General features: G+C 39.4%; 1 protein-coding gene across 4 annotated transcripts; it reads right to left on the bottom strand.

The window, feature by feature from the left end:
* Positions 1-6,568: 6,568 nt before the first annotated feature.
* Positions 6,569-22,408, bottom strand: RAD51D (RAD51 paralog D). 4 transcript variants are annotated; one of them, XM_026708682.2, is made up of 11 exons: positions 22,287-22,408; positions 21,507-21,598; positions 20,192-20,253; positions 18,601-18,719; positions 16,657-16,738; positions 14,399-14,533; positions 13,533-13,628; positions 12,370-12,460; positions 10,188-10,258; positions 9,401-9,559; positions 6,569-7,034 (listed from the first exon to the last, which is right to left on the bottom strand). In XM_026708682.2, the coding sequence occupies exons 2-11, from the start codon at positions 21,583-21,585 to the stop codon at positions 6,927-6,929; spliced, it is 1,002 nt and encodes a 333-aa protein (XP_026564467.1). In that variant the 5' UTR covers positions 21,586-21,598; positions 22,287-22,408; the 3' UTR covers positions 6,569-6,926. The 4 variants fall into 4 exon arrangements, with proteins under 4 accessions (XP_026564467.1, XP_087783449.1, XP_087783454.1 ...); XM_087927323.1 differs by having other exon boundaries at positions 22,350-22,401; XM_087927328.1 differs by lacking the exon at positions 18,601-18,719 and having other exon boundaries at positions 22,287-22,399.
* Positions 22,409-23,233: the final 825 nt, after the last annotated feature.

The raw sequence follows: 23,233 nt of genomic DNA, 5'->3' as shown, positions 1-23,233 counted from the left end.
GAGGAACCAAATGCAAATGTTGAATTACACAAAACTGGACTCCCGGGTGCTGAGTTATAAAACTCTATTTTTATTTTTTTATTTTTATTTTTTTTTAAAATCTCACCTTCTCCATTTTTTCTCTTTTCTTTTTCCCTTTTGTAACAAGGAAGAGACTTTAGCCATACCTTTCAGTAATTTTTGATACTTGACCTATACCTTTTTTACATAGTTACCCTTTTTTTACATTGTACCAAAAAAAAAAAAGAGTGGGGGAGGGAAGAAAAGGAATCTAGCAATGGGAAACATGAAATGCAATATATACTATCTGTATATTAGCTGTAACAATTGTAACACTTGTAACACAAGCAACTGCGTTCCTGGAACCAAAGCTTATCCCAAAGAAAAGAAACGTATGGGAATATTTAGCAAGGAAAATACTCAACACCACTAACTTTTGCTTAGCAGGAGGGGAATCAGTCAAGGACATCTTAACCACATGCCTAATGGGAGTGGCAACTAGGCCACATAACATCATTAACTACACCACATTTAGAAACCTGACTCCTACGAAAGCATTTTTAGCTGGGGCCACTCTACAAAAACCAAAGACCACACCATGTACACCCTACACATTGCTGCGGTAACCACTTCTGAGAGATGCTTTAATGTCACTGGGTGCAGCACACCTAGAGTCACAGAATGCACCAGCCTTAGCAACACAGAACTAAAATACAACTATACAGAGACCATATCATTCTCATATAGTTACCTGAAGCTCCCACCAGGGTGGATTTTTCCTTTGTGCCTTAAAAGCCTACTCATACCTTCCTGCAAATGCCACCAACGGCCCTTGCACCTTGGGAAGGTTAATCAGGCTTATGCCATCCTTACAGAGACGGCACAGGTGAGCCTTCCAAACCCTAGACTCAGACTGTGACTCTAAAGTCTCCCTTCTCACCAAAACAGAATATGTCTCATTGGCAATATCCTTGGTAGGGGTACCTGGATTGGCAGTGCGAAATTCTAGAAATTTGAATAGCCTAGCATGCACCCTAGTAAAAGGCTTGAATTCGACCTCCCATGCCCTGGATGCCCTTAACAGAGAACTGAGGGAGGTCAGAGAAGCCATCCTGGAGAATAGGGCAGCAATAGACTTCCTCCTCTTGAAGCATAATTATGGCTGCGAAACATTCCACAGGACGTGTTGCTTCAACTAGACAAAACCTCAGGACTTGTAGGTAGGGACATCCACTACCTGAAAGAGCTAGCTCAAAATATTGGTCATGAGCAATCATTCCTAGGCTTTTCATGGCTCTTCTCGTGGATGCCAGATTTCCATTGGCTCAAATTCCTTTCAACAACCATAGTCACTATTTTTGTCTTTGGAGCCCTCATGTGTTGCCTCTGTCGATGCATACCACCCTGCCTTAGTTGCCTAAAGGCCTGTATCCCCTCTCAGAAAATAAAATCGAAGGGGAGACAGGCGGCCATGATGATGATCCAGATTGATCACGAATACCAAGTATACCCAAACACTCAATCAGAGACCACCCTCTAAAAAAAAAAAATAATGAAGGATTGTGGAAAGAGAACTTCTCAAAGACAGTAGTGTCACTCAAACAGGAAAAGCCCAAGGGAAACATCGGGCCAGCCATAAAACAAACTTACATAGGAAAAGGAATCAAATAAAAGGTATTAAAGAATCCCTATAGACAAAAGCCTAAGTAATTAAGAAAACTAGACAAATAAGAAAAGGAAACCCTTACAAACACAGGACATACCAAATAAGCAAAACAAACAGACAAAGGACACAAATATATATATATATATATATATAAATTACAAAAGAGACAGACAGGAGATTGCCACAAGACAAATATGAAAAAAACATTATAAAGCTAAAAGAGATTAGGAAAAACCAATAATACAATCTAACGACCCCGCGGAGTTTGCCTTCTGCACCCTGCGGAGTTTGCCCTCCGGTAGGAATAAAGACAAACTCAAACAGGATTTGAAATATTAAGCACAAATACAAACATTCACACGAAATCAACTCACAAAGGGAGAAAAGGGTATAAAAAACCAGGGACTTACCATAAGAATCTTACTAGCCCAGGAACGCAGACTTCTCACTGTCCCCCGCCTTCCTGAAAAATAAAAAGATCCAGCTTTCAAGCAGTTGTCCGTATCCTTGCGCCAGAGCTCTCCCAGCGGGAAAATCGAATCCTCAAAGGAAAGGTATTTTGCCACCTTTCAACAGTATGTAAAATCCAATGTGCCAATCTGTGGTCAGCTGCCTCCAAAAGCAAACTTTGTACTGCTTTTGGAATGGCAATAAAGAAACATTCTTACTATCCTTGCTGTTTTGAAATTTTTGCTTCCCCTTTTTATTTTATTTTGGTTTCCTTCTGTTAAATTTGGAAGCTAACACAAGGACAAAATCTACTGAAAGAAATTAGAAAAAACTTGTCTGAAAAAGAAAGGGAAATAACAGTAAATCTCTACAAAATGAAAGGGTAGGAAATGTAATGAAGGAAAATGAGGAAACTAGAATTAAAAACAAACAATTGTAAAGTGGATTGGTTAATTTGGCAGAGGGGTCGACCAGATAATCTCCTTGGTTCCCTTCCCCAACCTTGACATTCTGTAATTGGGTGCTTTGGTTTTTCACCCCAGAAAAGAGAAAGAAAAAACATGAGCACTTCCTGATTCAGTTAAGGTTGGGACTACAACATCTCCCTCTTTTGCAGACATCGTAGGAGGCTTAAGACAAAAAATCTCAAAGTAGCAATCCATAGAAGTGTCAAGGAAGTGTACAAATTTATTTAAAGTTGAACAGGTTTGCACAAGCAGAGTGGGAACACTGTCAAAACTTACCTACTAGGAGTAACTTTTGAGATATGGCTAAATCTGTCAGTCTACCCACCTGTCAAAATGATTTCACAATTTTGTACTGGCTGGGAATTTGCCACATGTTGTGTAAATACTATTATCTGTAGTTTTTTTGAGTGTCTGTATAAAATGCATTATCGAAACTCATTTTTATCTTTTATTCTATCTGTTCCTTTTAAAATGGAACTGTTGCTTGGGTAACAGAAAATCAAAAGTGGACCAACCTGCTAATAATGCTGATAAAAGTAAGCCTACATTTAAAAAGCATGATGGAAGTTATCTTATAATAAGTTGAATATTTGGGATTTTTTTTGCCCAAATCCAATAAAATCATTTTTGGAGAGTGGGGGTTATATCAATTCACTCATCTTTTTATCAATTCCATGGCTCAGAAGCATCTCCCATAATAAATGAAATCAACTACCCTAACCGTACTGCTTGGTAATATAGTAACAAATTGGGCATGACAGACTTCCTGTTTCTGAGACCTATCCTTTTATTTATTTAGTTTTTGTACACGGAAACAAAAGCTTTCTATTTTACTTTACCATTGCCTTTCAGCCTATTCTGCAATTAGCACTGGGAGGCATTGAAATAAAAAATTAAACTGTGCAAGAATTTTGATTTCAACCATTGCAATTTGCCCTACAATACTGAAATTTTTGAGGCCCAGTTAATTTGCTTAATTTCTTCCACCTTGGTACATAATTATTTATAAAAAATTCATCACCGTTTTAGATATAGTGGTGCCTAACTATTTTAAAGTTTTATGTATTATTGGAAAACCCTAAAATTGTGTATGTTTCCATTTGGGTTTTTGGGGAGTGTGTGAAAAAAAACATAATTTATGAAAGTTAACTGATAATTCAGACACCTCTGCAAATTCCTCTAACTCCTTAATATAATTAGCTGAATGACAAATAAAATTTGAGAGTCAAGACCATATAATCTGCAAATAGATTTAAAAGATATATCTTCTTTCCTATTTTTATCCCAGTAATCTGATTATTTAGATTTAAATGCAATTGCCAGCATTTCTAGTTAGGCTGAATAACAATGGTGATAAAAGACCTCTAAGTACCTTCCAAATAGGTGCATGGTTTCTCTGAATAGTTGCTAAGTGACCAATTGTAAGTTGAGGGGTTATCTGTATACAGGTAGTCCTTGCCTTACCATCATTCATTTAATGATCATTTGTTACTGTCAGTATTCCAAGTAATGCACCTAGAGAAAACAGAACTCCGAAGCAGGCAAATTCCTCAAAGAACAATTTGTTGGATATATTATATTGGAACAACTGGTGAAAGCCAACTCTGACAGTTCCCATGGCTTTCACCTAATTAAAAAGTAAAAGTTTCCCCTTTCCTCCAAGTCACTGGTCACGCCGTCCAATCCAGTTGCTGGCCTGTTGCTTGATTACTTCACTCCTTCTCTGGCCAGTCACCTGTGAGAATATCCTTGGTTCCCACAGGAAAACTGCATTGTTTTGGCTACAAAACCCCATCTAACTATTCCCTCCCCCCTCCCTCTATTGTGTGGCAACCCAAGATGGCCTCAGCCAGGTTCACTTCGGGGTTGACAGTTACAACAGCACTGAAAAAGGTGACTTGTGACCAGTTCTCACACTTACGACTATCGAAGCATCCCCAGACACACAATCAAACTTTGCAACTAGCATGTATTTATAATGGTTGCAGCGTCCTCCCAGGGTCCTTGGATTGTCATTTGCAACCTTCCTAAGGAACTTATCGCAAGCAGAGTCAATGGGGGAAGCCAGATTTGCTTAACTTAATAATTGTAGTGATTCTCTTAATGACAGCAAACAGGTCATAGAATGAGGCACACCTCATTTAACTAGTGAAGAGAAGGACCAGGGAAGACATAATAGCAGTCTTCCAATATTTGAGGGGCTGCCACAGGAAGGAGGGGGTCAATCTATTTTCTAAAGCGCCTGTAGGCCAGAAACTTTCTGATAGTGAGAACAATCAACCAATGGAACAACTTGGCCTCGGAAGTTGTGGGAGCGCCATCCCTTGAGACCTTCAAGAAGAGATTGGACTGCCATTTGTCAAAAATGGTGCAGGGTCTCCCACTTGGGGTGTGTGTGTGTGTGTGGTTGGACTAAATGACCTATAAGGTCCCTTCCAATTCTGATTATCTGTTTTCTGTTAACTAGCTTCCTTAGAAACAAATTTCTCAGTTATGGTCATAAGTTGAGGACTACCTGCATTATTAACTTTAATTTTTTACTTTATTTAACTATTTTTCTTTTACCTCTAAAACTAAAAACTCAAAGAGTTATAGTCAGCAAAATCTCCTCCACTCTGTACTCGGTGCAATGTGCTTATCTAATATTCAGCTTGCGGTTGAGCCAGCTTTCCACAATTCCAAGGACAAATCAGATTGCTTCCTGCAGTCCTCATTAAGAGTTCTGTAGAAATAACTTTTTGTCCTTGCAGCATTAAAAACAATTGATTTGAAAGGGAATCCCCATTTGTATTGAATTTCATTCTGCTTGTTTATCTGTCAGTGGTTTGAATTATTTTCTGCATGCAATGTAGCTATGCTGCCATCTCAGAAGAATATTCTTTCACTGTTTCATTTAAACTCCTTTAGCCCAGTGAATGAAAAATATGAAGAACGTTAGCTTCTTCACTGCAGGGAAGCAGTACTTCCTCAACCTTCTTTGGGTATTTCAAATATGATTTAATCCCCTTCCCTTTGCAGTCTTCTTCCTTAACATTATGTTTAAATTATCTTTGATATTTAGAAAGATAAACTGGTTATATAAATTAATAAAATAGCTAGACGGAAGAACAGAGAACTGAGCATGGCATTCTCATCAGTGGCTAGCCACATTCCCCTAAATGTGATTAATATTTTTATATGAAACATCATTCCATTGTATAAACCAAGAATAAGGTGTCCTGCACAATCCCTTTGCCATGGGCCATGTGGATTGTGGCCAATACCGGCTGAAGTCTCAAATATCTAAAAGGCATGACATTCATCACTGATACAAACAGCTTTTAGTGGTAGAGTTCCGGTTCTTCAAATAACCTGTATATAAAGTGTCTACAAGAGCCTCATTTGATGTATATTTCTACCTTTGTGGTGGCTTATAAAATGACACACAATCAATACAGTGCCTACCAGGGGTGGGATGCAAATATTTTTTTACTACCGGTTCTGTGGGTGTGGCCATCTGACTAGGTGGGCGTGGTTTCTTCTCTTCTGTTTTTTTGCAGCACCCCCTTGTGCTCCGATTTTTTTTTTTTGCCTCCTGGGCCTCAGGGAAGCCTCCTGGGAGGCGATTTTTCTCCCAGGAGGCTTCCCTAAGGCCCAGGAGGCAAAAAATGGAGTGGGGAGGTACAGCACACACACACCCTACGCGCCCCTTTTTGTCTCCTGGGCCTCAAGGAAGTCTCCTGGGTGAAGCAGTAAGACAGTGAGGGGGATTCCGGCACAGCTGATCGTTGGAACAGCTGATCATTGGTAGGAAAAAAATAAAAAATACCGGTTCGGCCGAACCAGTAGCTGTTTTTTTACTACTGGTTCACCCGAACCAGACCAAACCAGTAGAATACCACCACTGGTACCTATGTTTCCTGTCCATTTCACAAAGCAAAAATCAGGATGTCAATACACCCTAGTAATACAGGGAAAAACATGGAAGCTCCTTCGGATAAACAACTCCATTCAATATCCCTTTACTTAATGACAAGCTGTACATTTATCTACAAAAATTGCAATTGCTGGAGAGTGACCCTTGACTTCAGTTAATCCAATGCACATTTCCTCAATTAACCAGTATAATAGGATGTCCCAACCAAAGAAACTGTGTCCACCAAAAGTTTTTGACTTCAGATCATCCCTGATGGTTGGTCGTGTTCTTTCAGGATTCTGGGAGCTGACATCCAATAAATCAGTGAGGCAGATTCTGTCAGGAGAAGGCTGATGTTGATTTTTATTCTTTGTTCCTCTAAAAACCAAACTGCTTTTTTTTTCATTTTCAGACTTTCTGCAATGTTCAGAAAAGCCTTGGAAGTGAATCAGGAAGACACGCTCCTGCCATCATTTAGTCCTTCTTCTGATGTGACCGGATTTCCCTTTTTCACTTCCCAGTTCCTCAGGTCTAGTTCTGCCTGAACTCCAAAAGCCTGTAAAAGAGAAGAACACTGTAAGAATCCCAACACAAGTACATAGCAGAAAAGTCTACTACAGGCAGTCATGATTTACAATCATTCATTTAGCAACTATTTGAAGTTGTAACAGCACTGAAAAAAAGTGACACGACCTCCCTCTTATGACTCTCACAGTGTCCTTGCAGTCATGAGATCAAAATTCAGGGGCTTGCATCTAGCATGTATTTATGATGGTTGCAGCATCCCGGAATCACATGACCGCCACCTTCCCCAGAGGTCTTCCAGCAGTCAAAGTCAAGAGGGGAGGTTGGATTCAATTAATGAATGTATGATTCACTTAACACCTGCAACAGCAATTTGCTTAAAGATCATAGCAAAAAAAAGATAATAAAATCAGACACAACTCACTGAACAACCACATCATTTAACAAAGGAAATTCCAGTTCCCAACAATTGTGGTTGTAAGTCAAGGACTACCTGTCTACAGTTGTAGAAGTTTCAACAATATTCATTATTGAATTACTATACTGCTTCTCACTGATAAGCAATGAGCTAAATGTTCAGCAGTGGTTTGAGGGAAGCACACTTTGCAAGTATGTTTTCAAATCAGTGTATTACCAGTATACTGTCCAGGGCTGCAGATGTATGGTCTAAATTTAGAGAGGGAGAAAAATAGTCATACAGGCTAATCCTTTTTAGGATTTATACTACAGTACCTTATAAAAATGGATTTATTTTATGACAAAAAATTTCTCTTCCCAGAACAAACCATTACATGTATTCTAAAGGCAATCTTAACTTGGAACACTCTAAATTCAAATTGGCAATACCTGCAGCTCCATTTGGGTCACTCAGACTGCCCATCCTGGGATGGAAATATTCTGTATATCCTTCCAAACTTACTTAAGGGAAGGCCAACTTTATCTCTAAGCAGCTGAGTCTTTCAGTCAGAGACATGACTTCTGAATTTGTTCACTAAGCACCAACGTTCTCACATATTCCAATTCTCTGCCTCATCACACTTTATTAATTATTCAATTAAACTTTGAGACTCCTACAACCTGAAAAGCAAAATGTTGAACTTGGGTGTTATCTATTTATAGGACTGCCTCTCTAAATTAAGGCCACCTATCCATTCTTATAAAATAAATTATTGGCCTGTTAGTCTACAACTTTGTTTAGAAAAGTCCCCTCCCCCCAAGTAAACAAAGAAACTAAAAAAAATAGTGGGTGTGTTAATTTACTAAAATAGGAGCTATTTTGTGAAAACGCCCATATGTCTCAAAACTTCAAATGTGCCCATTATTCTAAAAACAATTAATCTTTCCATGCTCCCTGTCCCTTCCAGGGCTATGTTTGAAAATTAAATTACAATTACATGCCTATTAAGATCAAGGACAGGCAGGATATGTTTTCTGCTCAAAACTCAAAACCACAAATTAGCTGTAACTTTTTAAGCAAAGTCAGAGTCCCTGACAAAATTGCAATTCTTCCTATCTTTTTATCTGTGCTTCTTTCTTAATACAGTTAACACAGTCCCATTTCTTAATTGTACTAATAATTAGCCTTCCCCAGTGTTGCATTTCTAGAGTCTTAGGTACCAGCTCCCATCAGCTCCAGCCAGTGCCAACAACTGACAAATGTTATCACATTCAGATAAAAAGTGATGCTGCCATGTCTACTCTTGCATTAGAGTGCACCCACATAATAAGTCTCCACAGCCCTTCTGTACCTCTAAAACTCTACTAACCCTTCTTTAATTTTGGTGCCTTCCAGAACCATTGACTACAATATTCATTATGCTCAGCCAGCATGTAACCTGGCCATGCAGGTTGAGACTGAGGGGAATTGTTGTTAAGTAAATATGCTGGCTCAGAATCATGCAGTTCATTATATTTGGATGAGCTGACCTACTATAGTCATTCAGAGGTGCCAGATTTGGGGAAGACTATTTTCCTGGGGATGGGGGAAAGGACTTGAATGATGTTTATTATGAATGAAGTTTAATCTGAATGAAATTTAATCTGAATGATGTTTAATATGAAAGCTATTATGAATGAGCCCAGGTCTCCTACTTAAGATTCCATCCTACTTCTTAACTATTAAGTTACACTGCTGATAAATGATTGGCTATACTGGCAAGGAATTCTGAGAGATGTATTTCCAAAACAATTGAACACCCCTAAGTTGGAGAAGTTTGATATATGGAGGCCACAGTGTAGACCAGGGGTCTCCAACCTTGGCAACTTTAAGACTTATGGGTTTCAACTCCCAGAATTCCTCAGCCAGCTGGCAGAGGCACTCTGGGAGATGGTCGACAAGTCTTAAAGTTGCCAAGGTTGGAGACCCCTGGTGTAGACAACTGTTACATGTTCTCTCACCTGTCGAGAAGATTTCATCAAAGAAGCAACTCGACCTTCTTTTTCAGAATTGACTTTTCTCTTCTCCAGCAGCAGCCGAGTGTTAGGTATGAAACTCCATGAGCGACCCAATGCTGGTTTAAAACCACCAGCAGCAGCTCTAGTCACATGATTGGTCAACTAAAAGATAACAGATAGTTTAAGCATCACTATAGTCATAACCTGAGGACCACCTGTATTCTAAAAGGTTTATTAAGCCCATTTGAAAAAAACAGTCTTAGAAGTAAAGGCAGTGGTGGGATTCTACCAGTTTGGGTGAACCAGGAGTTCTGGTGATTTGGCCCCGCCCATCCACCCTGGCTCTTTCCTGTGCTTTATTTCCTTGTCTTGGAGCACAGCTGATTTGCACGGCAGAGCGGTTTTGCTGTGCCTCAGCTGTTTTACTCACTGGGGCTGCAGTAGAAGGTACGTATTATAGCTGAAAATTGCCTTTTTTAAATGGTGTGCACGCCCGCAAAGCACGCGATCACCGAACCAGTTGTTACACCAGTTGAATTGCATCATTGAGCAAAGGTAATGCCGGAGAGTGATGCTTTGTTTTATAGAATCCACGTGACACCCCCATTTTTTTAGATTAAACTTTAAATAAAACCTTTTTTAGAATAAAATTTATTCTTCTTTTAGAATAAAAAACAAGGAAGCGGCGGCATTAGCTGACCTAGCTCACACCAGAAGAGCAGAACTATAGCACTTATGCACACATAAAGCCAAAAGCAAGCAGGAGTAAAAGCCTGGGCCACATACTTACCAATATGGCAATCCCAAATTCTTTGGCAAGGGTTTTCATCTCCCTAGCCAAATGCATCATGAGGGCCATGCCTACAAAGTGAGATGGAGAGAACACCGCACTTAAAGCTATACAATTCTCTTTATTCATTGTATTTCCCCTAGATTCTGGGGATTGCCTCAAAATATACACCTCTCTAGCAGAAGGGAAACAAGAAAAACTTTCACATCCATGCTGGAGAAGCCTTTCAAAATTGTACGTGCTAGGAACACCTAGCTTTCTGATTATAAAGGGCCTTGACCATTTATTACTTCAGATTTGTTTTTAAAAAATATCACTGGAATAATCAGCTGGAAGAAGTATGAACTTAAGAATGTTTGTTTAGAATATAGTTGTGATGCAACGCCCCTTCAAGGGACCAAATAGGGAAACGATGCCTTGGATTGGGATGGGCAGTTTGTGACCTTGTATAACTTTCTTTTTTCCACAATCTGAAAGACTTCATTTGATAGAGGGACCATCTGTTAATATTTGCTTCTCTGAGTTCTTGTAAGCTTCCGCTTGAGTCAACAATGGAAGTATTTTGTCACCTTGTCTTGGGGGTAGATAGCACATTTGTGAACCAAATTATCACTTTACATTAAAATATGTTGTTGTTTTTGAAACAGCATGGTTAACAAACATGGAAATTATATTAATGCAGGTTTAGGATTTAGTTGTTTGTATAAACCTTATCCCCTGAGAAGTATAACAAAGAGAGTCAATTTGATCCAATGATTAAAGCAGCAGCCTAGTAACCAGGAGACTGTGAGTTCTAGTCCCTCCTTAGCCATGATAGCCAGTTGAGTAACCTTGGGCCAGTCACTTTCTCTCAGCCCAACCCACTTCACAGGGTTGTGTGAAGTTTCCCCACAGTTTTGTGGGGAAAATAGGAAGAGGAGGATGTGTTGGATATGTTCACCACCTTAATTTAATTATAAAAATAACAAAGATGGAATGCCAATAGAACTTAGTCTTATATACAACTTCACAGTGCTTTACAGCCATTTCTAAGTGGTTTACAGTCAGCATATTGCCCCCAACAATCTGGAACCTCATTTTACGAGTCTCAGAAGGATGGCTGGCTGAGTCAACCTTGAGCCTGGTGAGATTCAATCTGCCAAACTGCACGCAGCCAGCAGGCAGCAGAAGTAGCCTGCAGTACTGGATTCTAACCACTGTACCACCACAGCTCTATAAATTAATATGTTGCTTGCTAGCATGAATGAAAGGTCTAATGTCATTCTGTGACAGCGTTCACTAATCTAGTGCAAAGGAGCTGGACATGTAACAAAAGTTTCCCGGTTCATCTCTTGTAATTCCCAGCCACAGGGACTAAAAGATGTGGAAGCTGTCACATCATACCCTAAGAAGAAAAATGGAATGGTGAAGATTAAAGTATTATGTCTATTTACAGCTTGTCATATGCCATAAGGAATATTTTCTAAAGAAAATCAATCCCATTCTTTGGAAGAACTGATACTGAAGCTGAAGTTCAAATGCTTTGATCACCAAATGAGAAGAGAAGACTCACTGGAAAAGACTCTGATCTTGGGAAAGACAGAAGGCAAAAGGAGAAGGGGACAGCACAGGATAAGATGTTTAGATAGTGTCATCGATGCAATGAATTTGAGCAGGCTCCAGGAGACATTAAGTACAGGAGGAGGCCTATTGCGCTAAAGTCCATTGGGTTGCACAAGAGTTGGACATGACTTAGCAACTGAACAACAACAAACAACTGTAAGGAACCTTAAGTATTATAGTGTGGTATTTTGTGATATTTGTGTACTATACTTTTACACTCAACTTCATACATATGAAACTTTATTCCTACAGAACTTTGAACATGCAGAAAATAGGTTGTCACATTGAATGTGACCAGGGAACCTTTGTGATCTTAGTTCTCTTAGCCCTGCTAATCTCCCTAGTGTCCTCCATGTTTCAAAATGTTATTTTTAACTCTTTAAGCCAGGGTGTCCAACTTTGGCAGCTTTAGGACTTTAGGGAATTTTGGGAGTTGAAGTCCACAGGTCTTAAAGTTGTCAGGGTTGGACACACCTGCTTTATGCTATGGACCACCTAGGATATGATTCTGCAAAACAATAGGACATTAATGAAGCATATTAAGAAACATTCTCTGTGATGATAGATGTGCATGACTGACCATCAGGCTGCCGAAGTCCCAAGAAAGGGCAAATTACAGCAGAAATAGAATCCACAATAAGCAGCTTCACTGGTCCAGAGGTGCTGAGAATCTTAAAAAAGGAATAATAAAAGCAAAGGGCAAATGAAATATATTACAAATACAAATCAGAAATTACAACAAGCCAAAGGGTACCTTTCCATGGAATAGGGAAGTAGATGAGGAAGATGAAGCATCCAAAAACTCAACTTTGCTTATAGTTTAAAACCATGGCTTCCCATGTCCTCTATGCTATCTATGCCTAAATTCTGCACCAGGAAATACTAGTGTTAAATCAAAGGCATCTGAATAGGTTGGGAGCTTCCTATTTTAATTATATTGAGTAGATCTATAATCACAGCCCTCTTCAGAAATTTGGGAGAGTAGATAAAGTTAAATGGAATGGTGATGGTGAGGTTGTAGTGGGGATTCAACGTAATGGGTTAGGAAAGGAAAGGAGAAAGTGGGAGATAATAGCCAGTATGACAATCCAGCCTTTTTTAAACAGGGAACACAACTTGTAGTATCTTCTGAAAGTTTTATTTTTAAGGTTAAAAAAAGGCAGAATTTATTAATCCAATTTACATAGCTGCCTATCTCACAAGAAGAAGAATATTAAGCAGGTAGAAGTATGCATATGAATTGTATTTCACTGATTCAAGTTTAATGTTAAATCAAACCAAAACTGAAACTTGATTAATTTTAAATCTGATTTTGGCCCTATGATTTTTGGTGTACAAATCCCCAACATACCACTCAAAAGCCAGGCTGGCCCTTGGTTTTAAAAAATGTTACCCACCCAGTTCAAGAATATAGTACAAAGTGCATAAAGTGAGAATTGCAATAGCGTAATACGGTAGAAATAAGCAAATAATAGTGATAAATTGGATGTATAACATGATGGAGAGAGTATACTGTATGAGAGACTTAATTAGGATGTATAAGATGATGAGGAAAAAGGAGGCCTGATGTAACCAGTTCACAAAGACATTGTATAATTGGAATGGTTATGTATATTAAGGAAAAATGTACAATAAAATTTATATTAAAAAAAAAATGTTACCCACCCTGCCCTCCTCACCCTTCTGGCACTCGTGTATTCTGATAAGCCCACAAACAACAAGCATTGGCCAGTAAGCACCTACCTGCTGGGACATATAACTGTGGACTTCCTGCAGCACATCAAGCATTTTGTAGGCATCAAATACACGAAAAACCTGGATTCTCCGCAATGCCTCAGCCTACAAGGTAATGGGGTAAGGAACAAGGTAAAGTAATACATCCTGGATGCCCCTGTCAAGTTGGGATGCACACCAAGATGAGGATTAAAAGAAAAACAAGAGGGTAGCCACAATCGTGTAACCAAAGCCTCACCCCCCACTATCTTGGAGCAGCAAATCAGATCGTTGCTTTTGGTGTTGAGAGTTTATCTCAGAATATTGTTTTTAATCAAACTAATTTGAAGAGCCGTTTTGCTCTAGTGATTAAGGTATCAGCCTAGAACAGGGGTGTCAAACTCAAGGCCTGTGGGGTGCTTAAATCCGGCCCCATAGGGCCACCCTAGAAGCAACAACGATCACAAGAATGGTGCTTGTTTGCAGAATGGCAATCTCATTAGGAAAGCCATACCATGTGTAGCCTGGGCAGGCCCATCAGCAGCTGCAAAATATCCACAAAGGTAAGTGGAGTGCTTTGTGCATGCTGGTGGGCCCTGTAACTGGTCAAGGCCTCCTGGGCTTAGTGGGATGGAGAACAGGCAGTGGGCTGCAACAACTTTTCTGTGCACCGGTCAGGGAAATGAGTGGCTAAGGTGGGGGAGAGACGGTGTGCCGCTATGGTTGTAACTGTGGATGGACTTCTAACAATCCAAATCCACTGTGGCAATCAGCACAATTAGCCTGCAGTACTGCATTCTAACCACTACGCCACTAGTTACCAAGCCACCTAGATACTCTTCTAGGTACAAACACGCCCCCCCCCCCCCCCCCCGAGTACTTTCTGCTCAGCAGACCTGCTCTTCCTCATCCTCAGTTAAGCAATTCAGTAACTCCAGTAGACGGGCACTGGTGAAGCCTCCAGTTGAGTCAATGTACAGGACAGTCTGCTTGAGATTATGGGATACATTTGCAGCTACAATGAGGCACACCTAGAGACACAACAAGAGGCAGAGCTTAAGACTCGTGTAATTTCTGAAATTAGAATACACAAAAGCAGCCTTTTTCATAGCCTACTTTCCAAAAGTTTGAAAAAAAAACAAAACCCAGCAAATCACAAACTAGGATTTCAACTCCCAAGATTTGTCCCAGATTACGAATCTTGAATTTGGGGAGCATGAAATGCCAGTCATTTGGAGTTCAGATAACGTGATAAATCACAAAGCTAGAATATGGAGCAAATGGAAGCAAGATGAGACTGCATCCAAGCACATTATCCAATATATTTAGCTGAGTGGGTCTTGCAAAAATTCCTCAAGGGTGAGCACCTACTTCCTCCAAATTCTCAAGCAGAAAGAAAGATTTTCTAAGGCAATGCTTGCTAGCACACATACACACATCATTAAGCATAGATATAATGGGGTTATTTTTGCTTTTTGCTGTATACTACTTTTCTTCATAAGCAATTTGATGTCTTAAAAGGAAAACCATTGTTCTCCTCCTTACAAGTGAAACCACACAGTTAATTTTTTACTACACTTGGGCTAATACATGGGACAGGCTACTAAAGGTCAAGGAAAACAACTTTGGGTTGGAGGTTACCCCAGACAACAGCACATGGATAGGAAAAAGTTCCACTACACTGACACACACACACACACACACACACCAAAAAAAAAAAAAAGAAAAAGCAACCATTGTGCTTTTCCCTTCCCAAATATATCCCATTGAAGCCAGTTATTATAGGAACAATATGATGTGGTTTGGTTTGGTTTGGCTAATGATGATATAGGGATCCATAAAACTGGATCCATATGGATATCTTAACATGATATGTGAGCAAAGACTAAGTTTAAAACCTCCTAGCTTTGATGCTTTCCTCTTTTTCTTTCCCATTATTTTGTGTTTCATCTTCACCCTTCATATCTGATGTCTAAAGATTCACTGGACAGAGTTCCAGGAAACCAAATCCAACGTATCTACAAACAGCAGGTCAGCTGATATTATAATCCCAGAGGTAGAGATTGTGTCCCTTGTGATAAAACTCATTCATAAAAGCTACTCCAGGAGGGAGGAGGGAGGGAGGGAGGGAGAGAGAGATCTCAAAGATGTCTGCCAAATCAAGGATTTTGCTATTTTTAATCAAGGTTTTGATTATCAAGCATTTTACTAAAAGGCCCTACTTCCACAGTCAGAAGGCTCCAGAAAACAGACAAGTTTTAAAGAGGCAGGAATGGATTGTTACAATGAATTTGTGTTTGTGGGCAAGCTCAGTTTGGGAAAGTACCTAGCTGAGGGTGCAATGAGCCACAAACGCCTACATCTACACCCAACACAACAAAGTTTTGTGCCAGTTGCAGAAAAACCTGGCTAAATAACCAGACTCAGAGAGAAATTCTTTGATCTATGCCTCAAGAGGGAAAAACTAATCAGCCATAATCAGAAACTATTAAAATCTGCAAAGCTCCTTCTTTAGCTGGCTTCCATTGCAGCACGTTCTCCAATTTGATAAAGGACTTGCTGCCTTCAAGTGCAGTAGAGAAAATTTCCCCAGTACTAGTAATAAAACTGCTCCTGGCACTCTGATCAATGTCCCTACAAGGAAAAGGAAGGTTATCATGTCCTTAGGCTCGAAATACCATACAGGTCAATCTTCTGGCAACCCCATCTCTGCAAGAAAAGCTGGATTTCAGCCCCTTAAAGAATAGGACACGTTGCTTCAAATCCTGCCCTTCCCCTTTCATATAAGGTAAACTAATATCCCTTGTCAAAACTCCTACAGGGAGAGGCTAGCATATCTTTGACAACTGGTAGCAATGTGGATCCATCTCCCATACAATCTTGCTTGTTGCAATGTACAATTCTCCATAGATATACATATCTGTGCTGCAAAAAGTATTTTGCTACCATAAAGCAAAACAAATGTCAAAACCAGAAAAGTTATTTCTTGTAGGGCCTTTGAAAAGGAGAATCCACCAAAGTTGGCAGTGGTTGAGTAAAACATAATTTTCCTCACGATTTTTGTATACATATTGCGTGTTTATAAGATTATAGTCTACCTAAAGTCCAATGAGAAGATAACAGACAATAGCCAACTAGGTCAAGAACAGCCAACCTGAGTTTTTCCAGCACTGGGTGCTCCAACAAGTTCTGTCACTTCCCCCGTGTATATACCAGAGTCAAGAAGTTTGTCCAAGCTATAACAACAAAAGAGGGCGGAAAATGAGAATTTAAGAACATATGCATCCCAATGTTCATCTTGTACTTTATCACATGTATCTCCTTTTCAAGTGTCTTCTCTCCCGAAGGACAAAAGAGCAGTCAGAGCAGGGTCTCTATTTAGGCTCAGAAATTCAATGTTATTGCTTGCCCAACATAAAGAGAGGGCAAAGCAAACCAAAGAGTGATTACCCTGCCAGTTTCATCCCTGGCAAGTCACAGTTTTCACAGCAGCTCATCTGCCCACCAACCTTGCTCAATTCAGAAGCCTTCAAACATGCCAGGCTACAGCTCTTATGCCCAACCACCATGGCTGTCCTGATTATTCATTGTAAGCCAATCTTTCTACAAGCAATTGGAAGGGGAAGACTATTCTCTGCCATATTAAGAGGGGGGAAATGAACTTACAGCAAACTAGGGCTGAATGGATGGTTGATCTGGATAGAGAACTGATCCATGACAGGCAAGATACTGTTTAATGTACTTGGATCCATATTCAAAGATTCCTCAACCACAGAAAATTAATTGGGCAATTTAAGGTCAGTCGTTATCTCTTAGTTCACTTCCCTTACTTGGTTGCTATATGGCTATTTATTTATTCATTAGATTTATAACCTGCCTTTCCTAGAACCACCTGGAATTTCTGGAGGAAAGGTGAGATACGCATCTAATAGAAAAAGCAAATATTGCCAGTTAAACCTCATGTTTATATTCATGGGATTGATAATTCTCATTTTCTGCTCACTAAATTGAGCTCCTGTATCTCATTAAATAGGTTAAATTCAACATGCCCAGATTTCAGGGTCTCAGGTGGCGTATGAATTTAATAAATTATTATTTTTCAAACACCTATTATTGAAGAGACAGCTCTAAAATAGTAAATAATTACTTTTATTCTTGCACTTTCCTTAAGAGAGCCGCGGTGGTACAGCAGTTAGAATGCAGTATTGCAATCTAATTCTGCCAATTGTCAAAATAAGTTCTCACAGGCTCAAAGTTGGTAAAATGAAGACCCAGATTATTGAGGGCAATATGCTGACTCTGGAAACTGCTTAGAAGGTGCTGCAAAGCACTGTGAAGCAGTCTATAAGTTCTATTGCTATTGCTCTTAAATTTCTATTTTTTTTTATTAAACTTCTATGCCACCCATCTTGCCAAGGTAATTCTAGGCAGCTTACTCGTTCCTTAAAAACACCATATAAAACATTAAAAAGAATAAAGACCACACATTTAACTTTCAGTTAAAATTCAATACATTTTCCTTCCCCGTTCATCTTTCATTAGTGTAAGTGGTCCTCTTTTGCTCCCACAATACACTATGAGAAAGAAGCCCGAGGAACGTGGCTCATGTCTCAGCCCATTCCTATGCCCCTCCTCAGTTAACAGCAATGCTATTATAACAGTTGACATGGTGATTGAGATGGCATGAACTGCTTATCCAGAGTCAACTGAATCATGGCTTATTCCATTAGGAATAAGCCTAACTGAAGCCATACAGAAGGTGTATGGACCTTCTGAGATCCATACACAGACTGAGTCACAAGTTAGTGAACTACATTTTAACTTAGCATGATTTATAAGCAATGGAGCGAAGTAAAACCATGGTCTGGTTAACTGTAGTTAAATGGATGGTGAAAGTACAGCCACCAGCTATATTCTGTTTAAAAAAAAACCAATGGAAAACGGCTCTTGTATTTAGCTCTGCAAGGATGTGGAACAAGGCCACACCTGCATTTGTGGTGTAATCCTTATATATGTGAGCTTAAAAATTAATGGAGGTTTGTTTTAGATAAAAGGTTGCCCTCAATATAACACAGTGCTCTGATTAATCACCCCTTGCCTTTCAATTCCAGTAGACAAGATTGCTGTGGTGTGCTTCAATTCTTCATAGAGATCTGCCCCATTGACTGGGAAGGAGGAAAACTGTGCCAGCAATACACGTCGTACCGCAACTAAGGTCTGTAACAGAAGATTATCAATCCCTTACCATCTGCAGGTTTAGCATTAACAAGGGTCAAAACAACCAGCGGCTGGAGCAGTGTTTGTCAACTGTGGCAACTTCCTGATGTATGATATCCAGAATTCTCCAGCCAGCATGGAGATTATTGAAAATTCTGGGAGTTGAAGTCGCCAGAATTGGGAAACACTCAGCATGATGAACAAAAGGCCTTCTAGGCCAATATACAGGCCAATAAATTAGCATCTCAATTAGCATTAGGGATACTGTTCTCCACTGTGCTCACCAAAACGCCTTACCCTCCTAATTAAAGCAAACATTTTAAATGTTTATTTTTCCTGGTGTTTACTCTAGATAAAACAGGCCTCAGGCCTACAACTCAAACAGCTACAAGTCAACATTGTACTGCTCAACAGCCGGCTGAGACAGAAAGAAAAAAATTAGGGGAGCCAAAAAACGAATGAGACCAAGGGGCTAAAAAGGTCAATAGGGGGGAAAGGAGGAAATGAGCCAAAGGGGCAACAGTTGACAGAACATCAACTAGTACAGGGGACCCCAACCCCCTGGGCCATGGCCCACTACCAGGCCATGGCCTATCTGCAACTAGGCCACATGACAGGTGGGCTGGCACACATGCACGCATGCACAGCCCGCCACATGCACACAGCTAAACTCGTGCGAGTGGCAGGCCATCGCATATGCATATGTGCGCTGGCCCATTTTCCCTCTCTCCCCATCCCAGCCAAGCTGCCAAACCACAAAGGTTGGAGACCGCTGAATTACAGTATAGTGAAGAAGAGGGGGAAAATCAGCACTATGCATTTAAAATTATACAGAAGGGGAAAAGAGATCCCCAAGTAATTTCTGATTATCCAAGAAGCACTAGCTGACACCAATGACACCAAGACAGTGTGTGGACATTGACATTTATCTGCCACAATTGACCACAGTTGCTGATTGCATCATCATTGGTCCTCTTAAACCCCTCATGTAGCTTAGTTCTGAGACAGTTGGTTATAAGATGGAAAACTACTCTACATTATAAATATTATAGTTTTTATAAACCCATATTACTCTTTTAAGTCTCTAATATGTTCATGGCCCTAAAGATGAACACCCTTACTTATCACCTTGCAGATCTGTCTATATAAACCAGGGGGGTCAAACTCACGTCATCATGTGACATATCAAGACTTTTTTCCTCTTCACTAAACTGGGCATGGGTGTGGCCAGCGTATGACGAATCCAGCCCACAGGCTGGGAGTTTGACAGCCCTGATATATTAATTATTTCAAGAGCTTCTCAATTTTTTTCAAGTTCTACAAAACAAATATAAATATTCCTCCAATCACAATGAAGTCACAGGGAAGATTTATTTGTTCCTTGTTTTATTAGGACTTGATCAGTCAGAACTATGCAACATTTTGTGTGGTGAAATATGTAATAATCATCTCTAGAGACTCCTTGTACTCACCTTGTATGATAAGGAATTCTTCTGGGCAATGTCCTCCAGATCCGATGAGACAAGATCAACCACTACAAAACGTTTGGAAAGAAAGAGAAAAGGAGATGAAAAATAGGAAAAAGCTTCAGCTGCAATGTAATTTTAATAAAAGATTTTACATAAGCTATAAAAACTTCAGAAACATAAATACTTCAATGAATACTCCAGCTTCAACCATAACAACACAAGAGCAAACAATAGATACAAACTCAAGGTTAATCGCACCAAACTTGATTGCAGGAAATACAACTTCAGCAACAGAGTGGTCAATGTCTGGAATACTCTACCGGACTCTGTGGTTTCTTCCCCAAACCCCAAAAACTTTAACCTTAGACTGTCTACTATTGACCTCACCCCTTTCCTAAGAGGCCTGTATGCATAAACGCACCAACATGCCTACCGTCCCTACCGTACTGTCCTATTGTTTCTTTTTATTTTTCTTATATGTATCCATGTATTCATAACTATGTTTTTTTTACTTATACCTATTACCTTGTAAGCAATTGACAAAAATAAATAAAAAATAAAGAAATAAAAAATAAAGAAATAAAAATGGGAAAAAACAGTAACTATGAAATAATGAAAGAAAATGTAAGGAATAGAAGAAGCAATTTCTGATCTTCTTTACAAAAATTAGAAACATAGTAACTGCAATCTTCAGCTTCCCAAATTACATATTGTAGTTTCCTTTTTCCTTCTTCAAAACTTTTGAATCAATAAATCTCCAAATCCCCTATTTATTTTTATCTATTTTCAGCAAAAAGTCAACAAAGGATTTGCAGTCTTTTATTGTCAGTCACTAGATAGGAGACATGACAAGATGAACTAATGTTACTTTATTGTAAGGCTACATTAACAGAATCATGCAAATCTGCTGGGACAAACATCCAGTCTCCACTTTTTAAACTACTTGATTCGTTAGCGCAGGTCTTTTCTAAGTTTTTTTCCCCCTCTGACTTTGAAATGACTGTGGGCTCCTGCCTCTCATCTGGTTATTTTCTAGGCTGCATCTCCTCTCTTTCCCCAAGGTCACCCACACATTCCATTTATAAAAGTCATTTTTGTTCCTTCCTTAATCAACTTATCCCATCAGAGCTCTGAATCGCTTCCCTCAATCTCACCCTGATCGTTCTTCCAGCCACTTTACACTTTCTAGCTACACAAAAAATTACAATTGGAAGAGATCACTGGATTCTCTGAAGAATCTGCTCTGCTCACTATAGCCAATGTAACCCCTAAATTGTGGGACAACTTGCTCCTGATTCTCTGACCCCCAGTCAGCTACCTGTTTTGATGCCATTGGCTTTTAGCACCTGCACCATTTCATCCGAGAAGCCAGGACACAGGCCCACACGAAGGATCATCCTTGGAATGAGCCTAGATAGAAAAGGCAGACAGTTGGATCATTTCTAGCATCATTTGTGAGATCTGCTAGTATATTTAATCTAGGTCTTCAGAATCGCATCCCTTGTTGTGTAGGAAAGACAAAAGGGCTTCACTTTGATACACACAACACAGAAACAGTACTTTACCCAACAATGCATTACTGTATAAAACTGCAGGCAGACATCTAAAGAAATGAATTAAAGTTTGTTTGTTTATTTATTTATTTATGTCAATTGTTTACAAAATAATAGGTATAAGTAAAAACATAGTTATGAATACATGGATACATATAAGAAAAATAAAAAATAAGAATAAAAGAATAAAACCAACACACAAATCTTAAGATGTTCACAGACTGGACCCGTCTTAATTAAAAGTGATGGGGTTTGCTCAGCTTGTTGTTGGAACCCATTTTCTTAGCAAAAGATGCTAACCAGACTGTCAAATTAAAGCAGAATTGGCTTGGTTAGGATCATCTGTATATTACATGCTTAGGTTTTTCGGGTCTCGCTTCCTTCATTCCTTTGAACCACTTGCTGGCACAAATGCAGCATCGCATAGAAACAGCATGAAATATTTAATTGTGGCTAACTGATCCCCCCCCACAATTACCACTTTTTGCAAAGGTGCATAAAAGTGAGAAAGCACGCAGCAACATTAAGTCAAAGGAAATATTTACCTAACTTGACTTCAGAGGCAAATAAGCCCCAACCCTTTTTTCTCCCCGCAGCTTCCAAGTCACTTATGAGCGCTTCACTTTCCCCGCCATTTCCTTCATTTTGATTCCTTCCTAGAGCGATCGCTGCTCCAAGCCCTGTTTAGCGCCATCTACTGGCTGGACCCTGAACTTTTGCTTCCAATTCTACTTACCGTACAACAATAGAATAGAATAGAATAGAATAGAATAGAATAGAATAGAATAGAATAGAATAGAATTAATTTAGATCTCCATATTTCCTTGAAAGTGTGTTTGGTTTTGATATATATAATGATATTTAAAATTTTACAATATCATATTTAAATATAATGTTTGAGCAGGTGTGTACATATGGCTGGATGAATATCTTCATATATGAAGAAGAGCTGCAGATTTTGGTTCTGGCTGGCTAGTCTAAAGAAAAGAAGAATTAGGGGTGACACGATAGCAGTATTTCAATATTTGAGAGGCTGCCACAAAGAAGAGGGAGCCAAGCTGTTCTCCAGAAACTGATCAAAGAGAGAAGCAACCTGGAATCAAGGAGTAATTGGATAGTAAGGACAATTAACCGGAGGATCAGCTTGCCTTCAGAAATCGTGGGTGCTCCATCACTGGAGGTTTTTAAGAAGAGACTGGACAGTCACTTGTCTGAGATTGTATAGGTGCTCCTGCTTGAGCAGGGAGCTGGACTAGAAGACCCCTTCCAAGACCCCTTCCAGCTCCTATTCTATTCTATATATTGGCCATATCTTCATTCAATGGCTATTAACTCTGTTAATAAAAAACTTATCAATTTCCCATCAGTCAGACTAATCTAGTCCTTTCCTTTTTCATAGTATAGCTTGAATCTAAGACGAAAGGGCGTATTTTGTTGGGGGTTTTGTTGTTTGTTTTCCTTTCTGGAATGTCATTTCTGAATATAATTTCTG

Source organism: Pseudonaja textilis, chromosome 1 (genome assembly GCF_049901715.1).
Source record: "Pseudonaja textilis isolate UNSWEBS1 chromosome 1, rPseTex1.2, whole genome shotgun sequence".
NCBI classification, from domain to species: Eukaryota; Metazoa; Chordata; class Lepidosauria; order Squamata; family Elapidae; genus Pseudonaja; species Pseudonaja textilis.
This window is presented reverse-complemented; position numbering and strand designations above follow the sequence as displayed.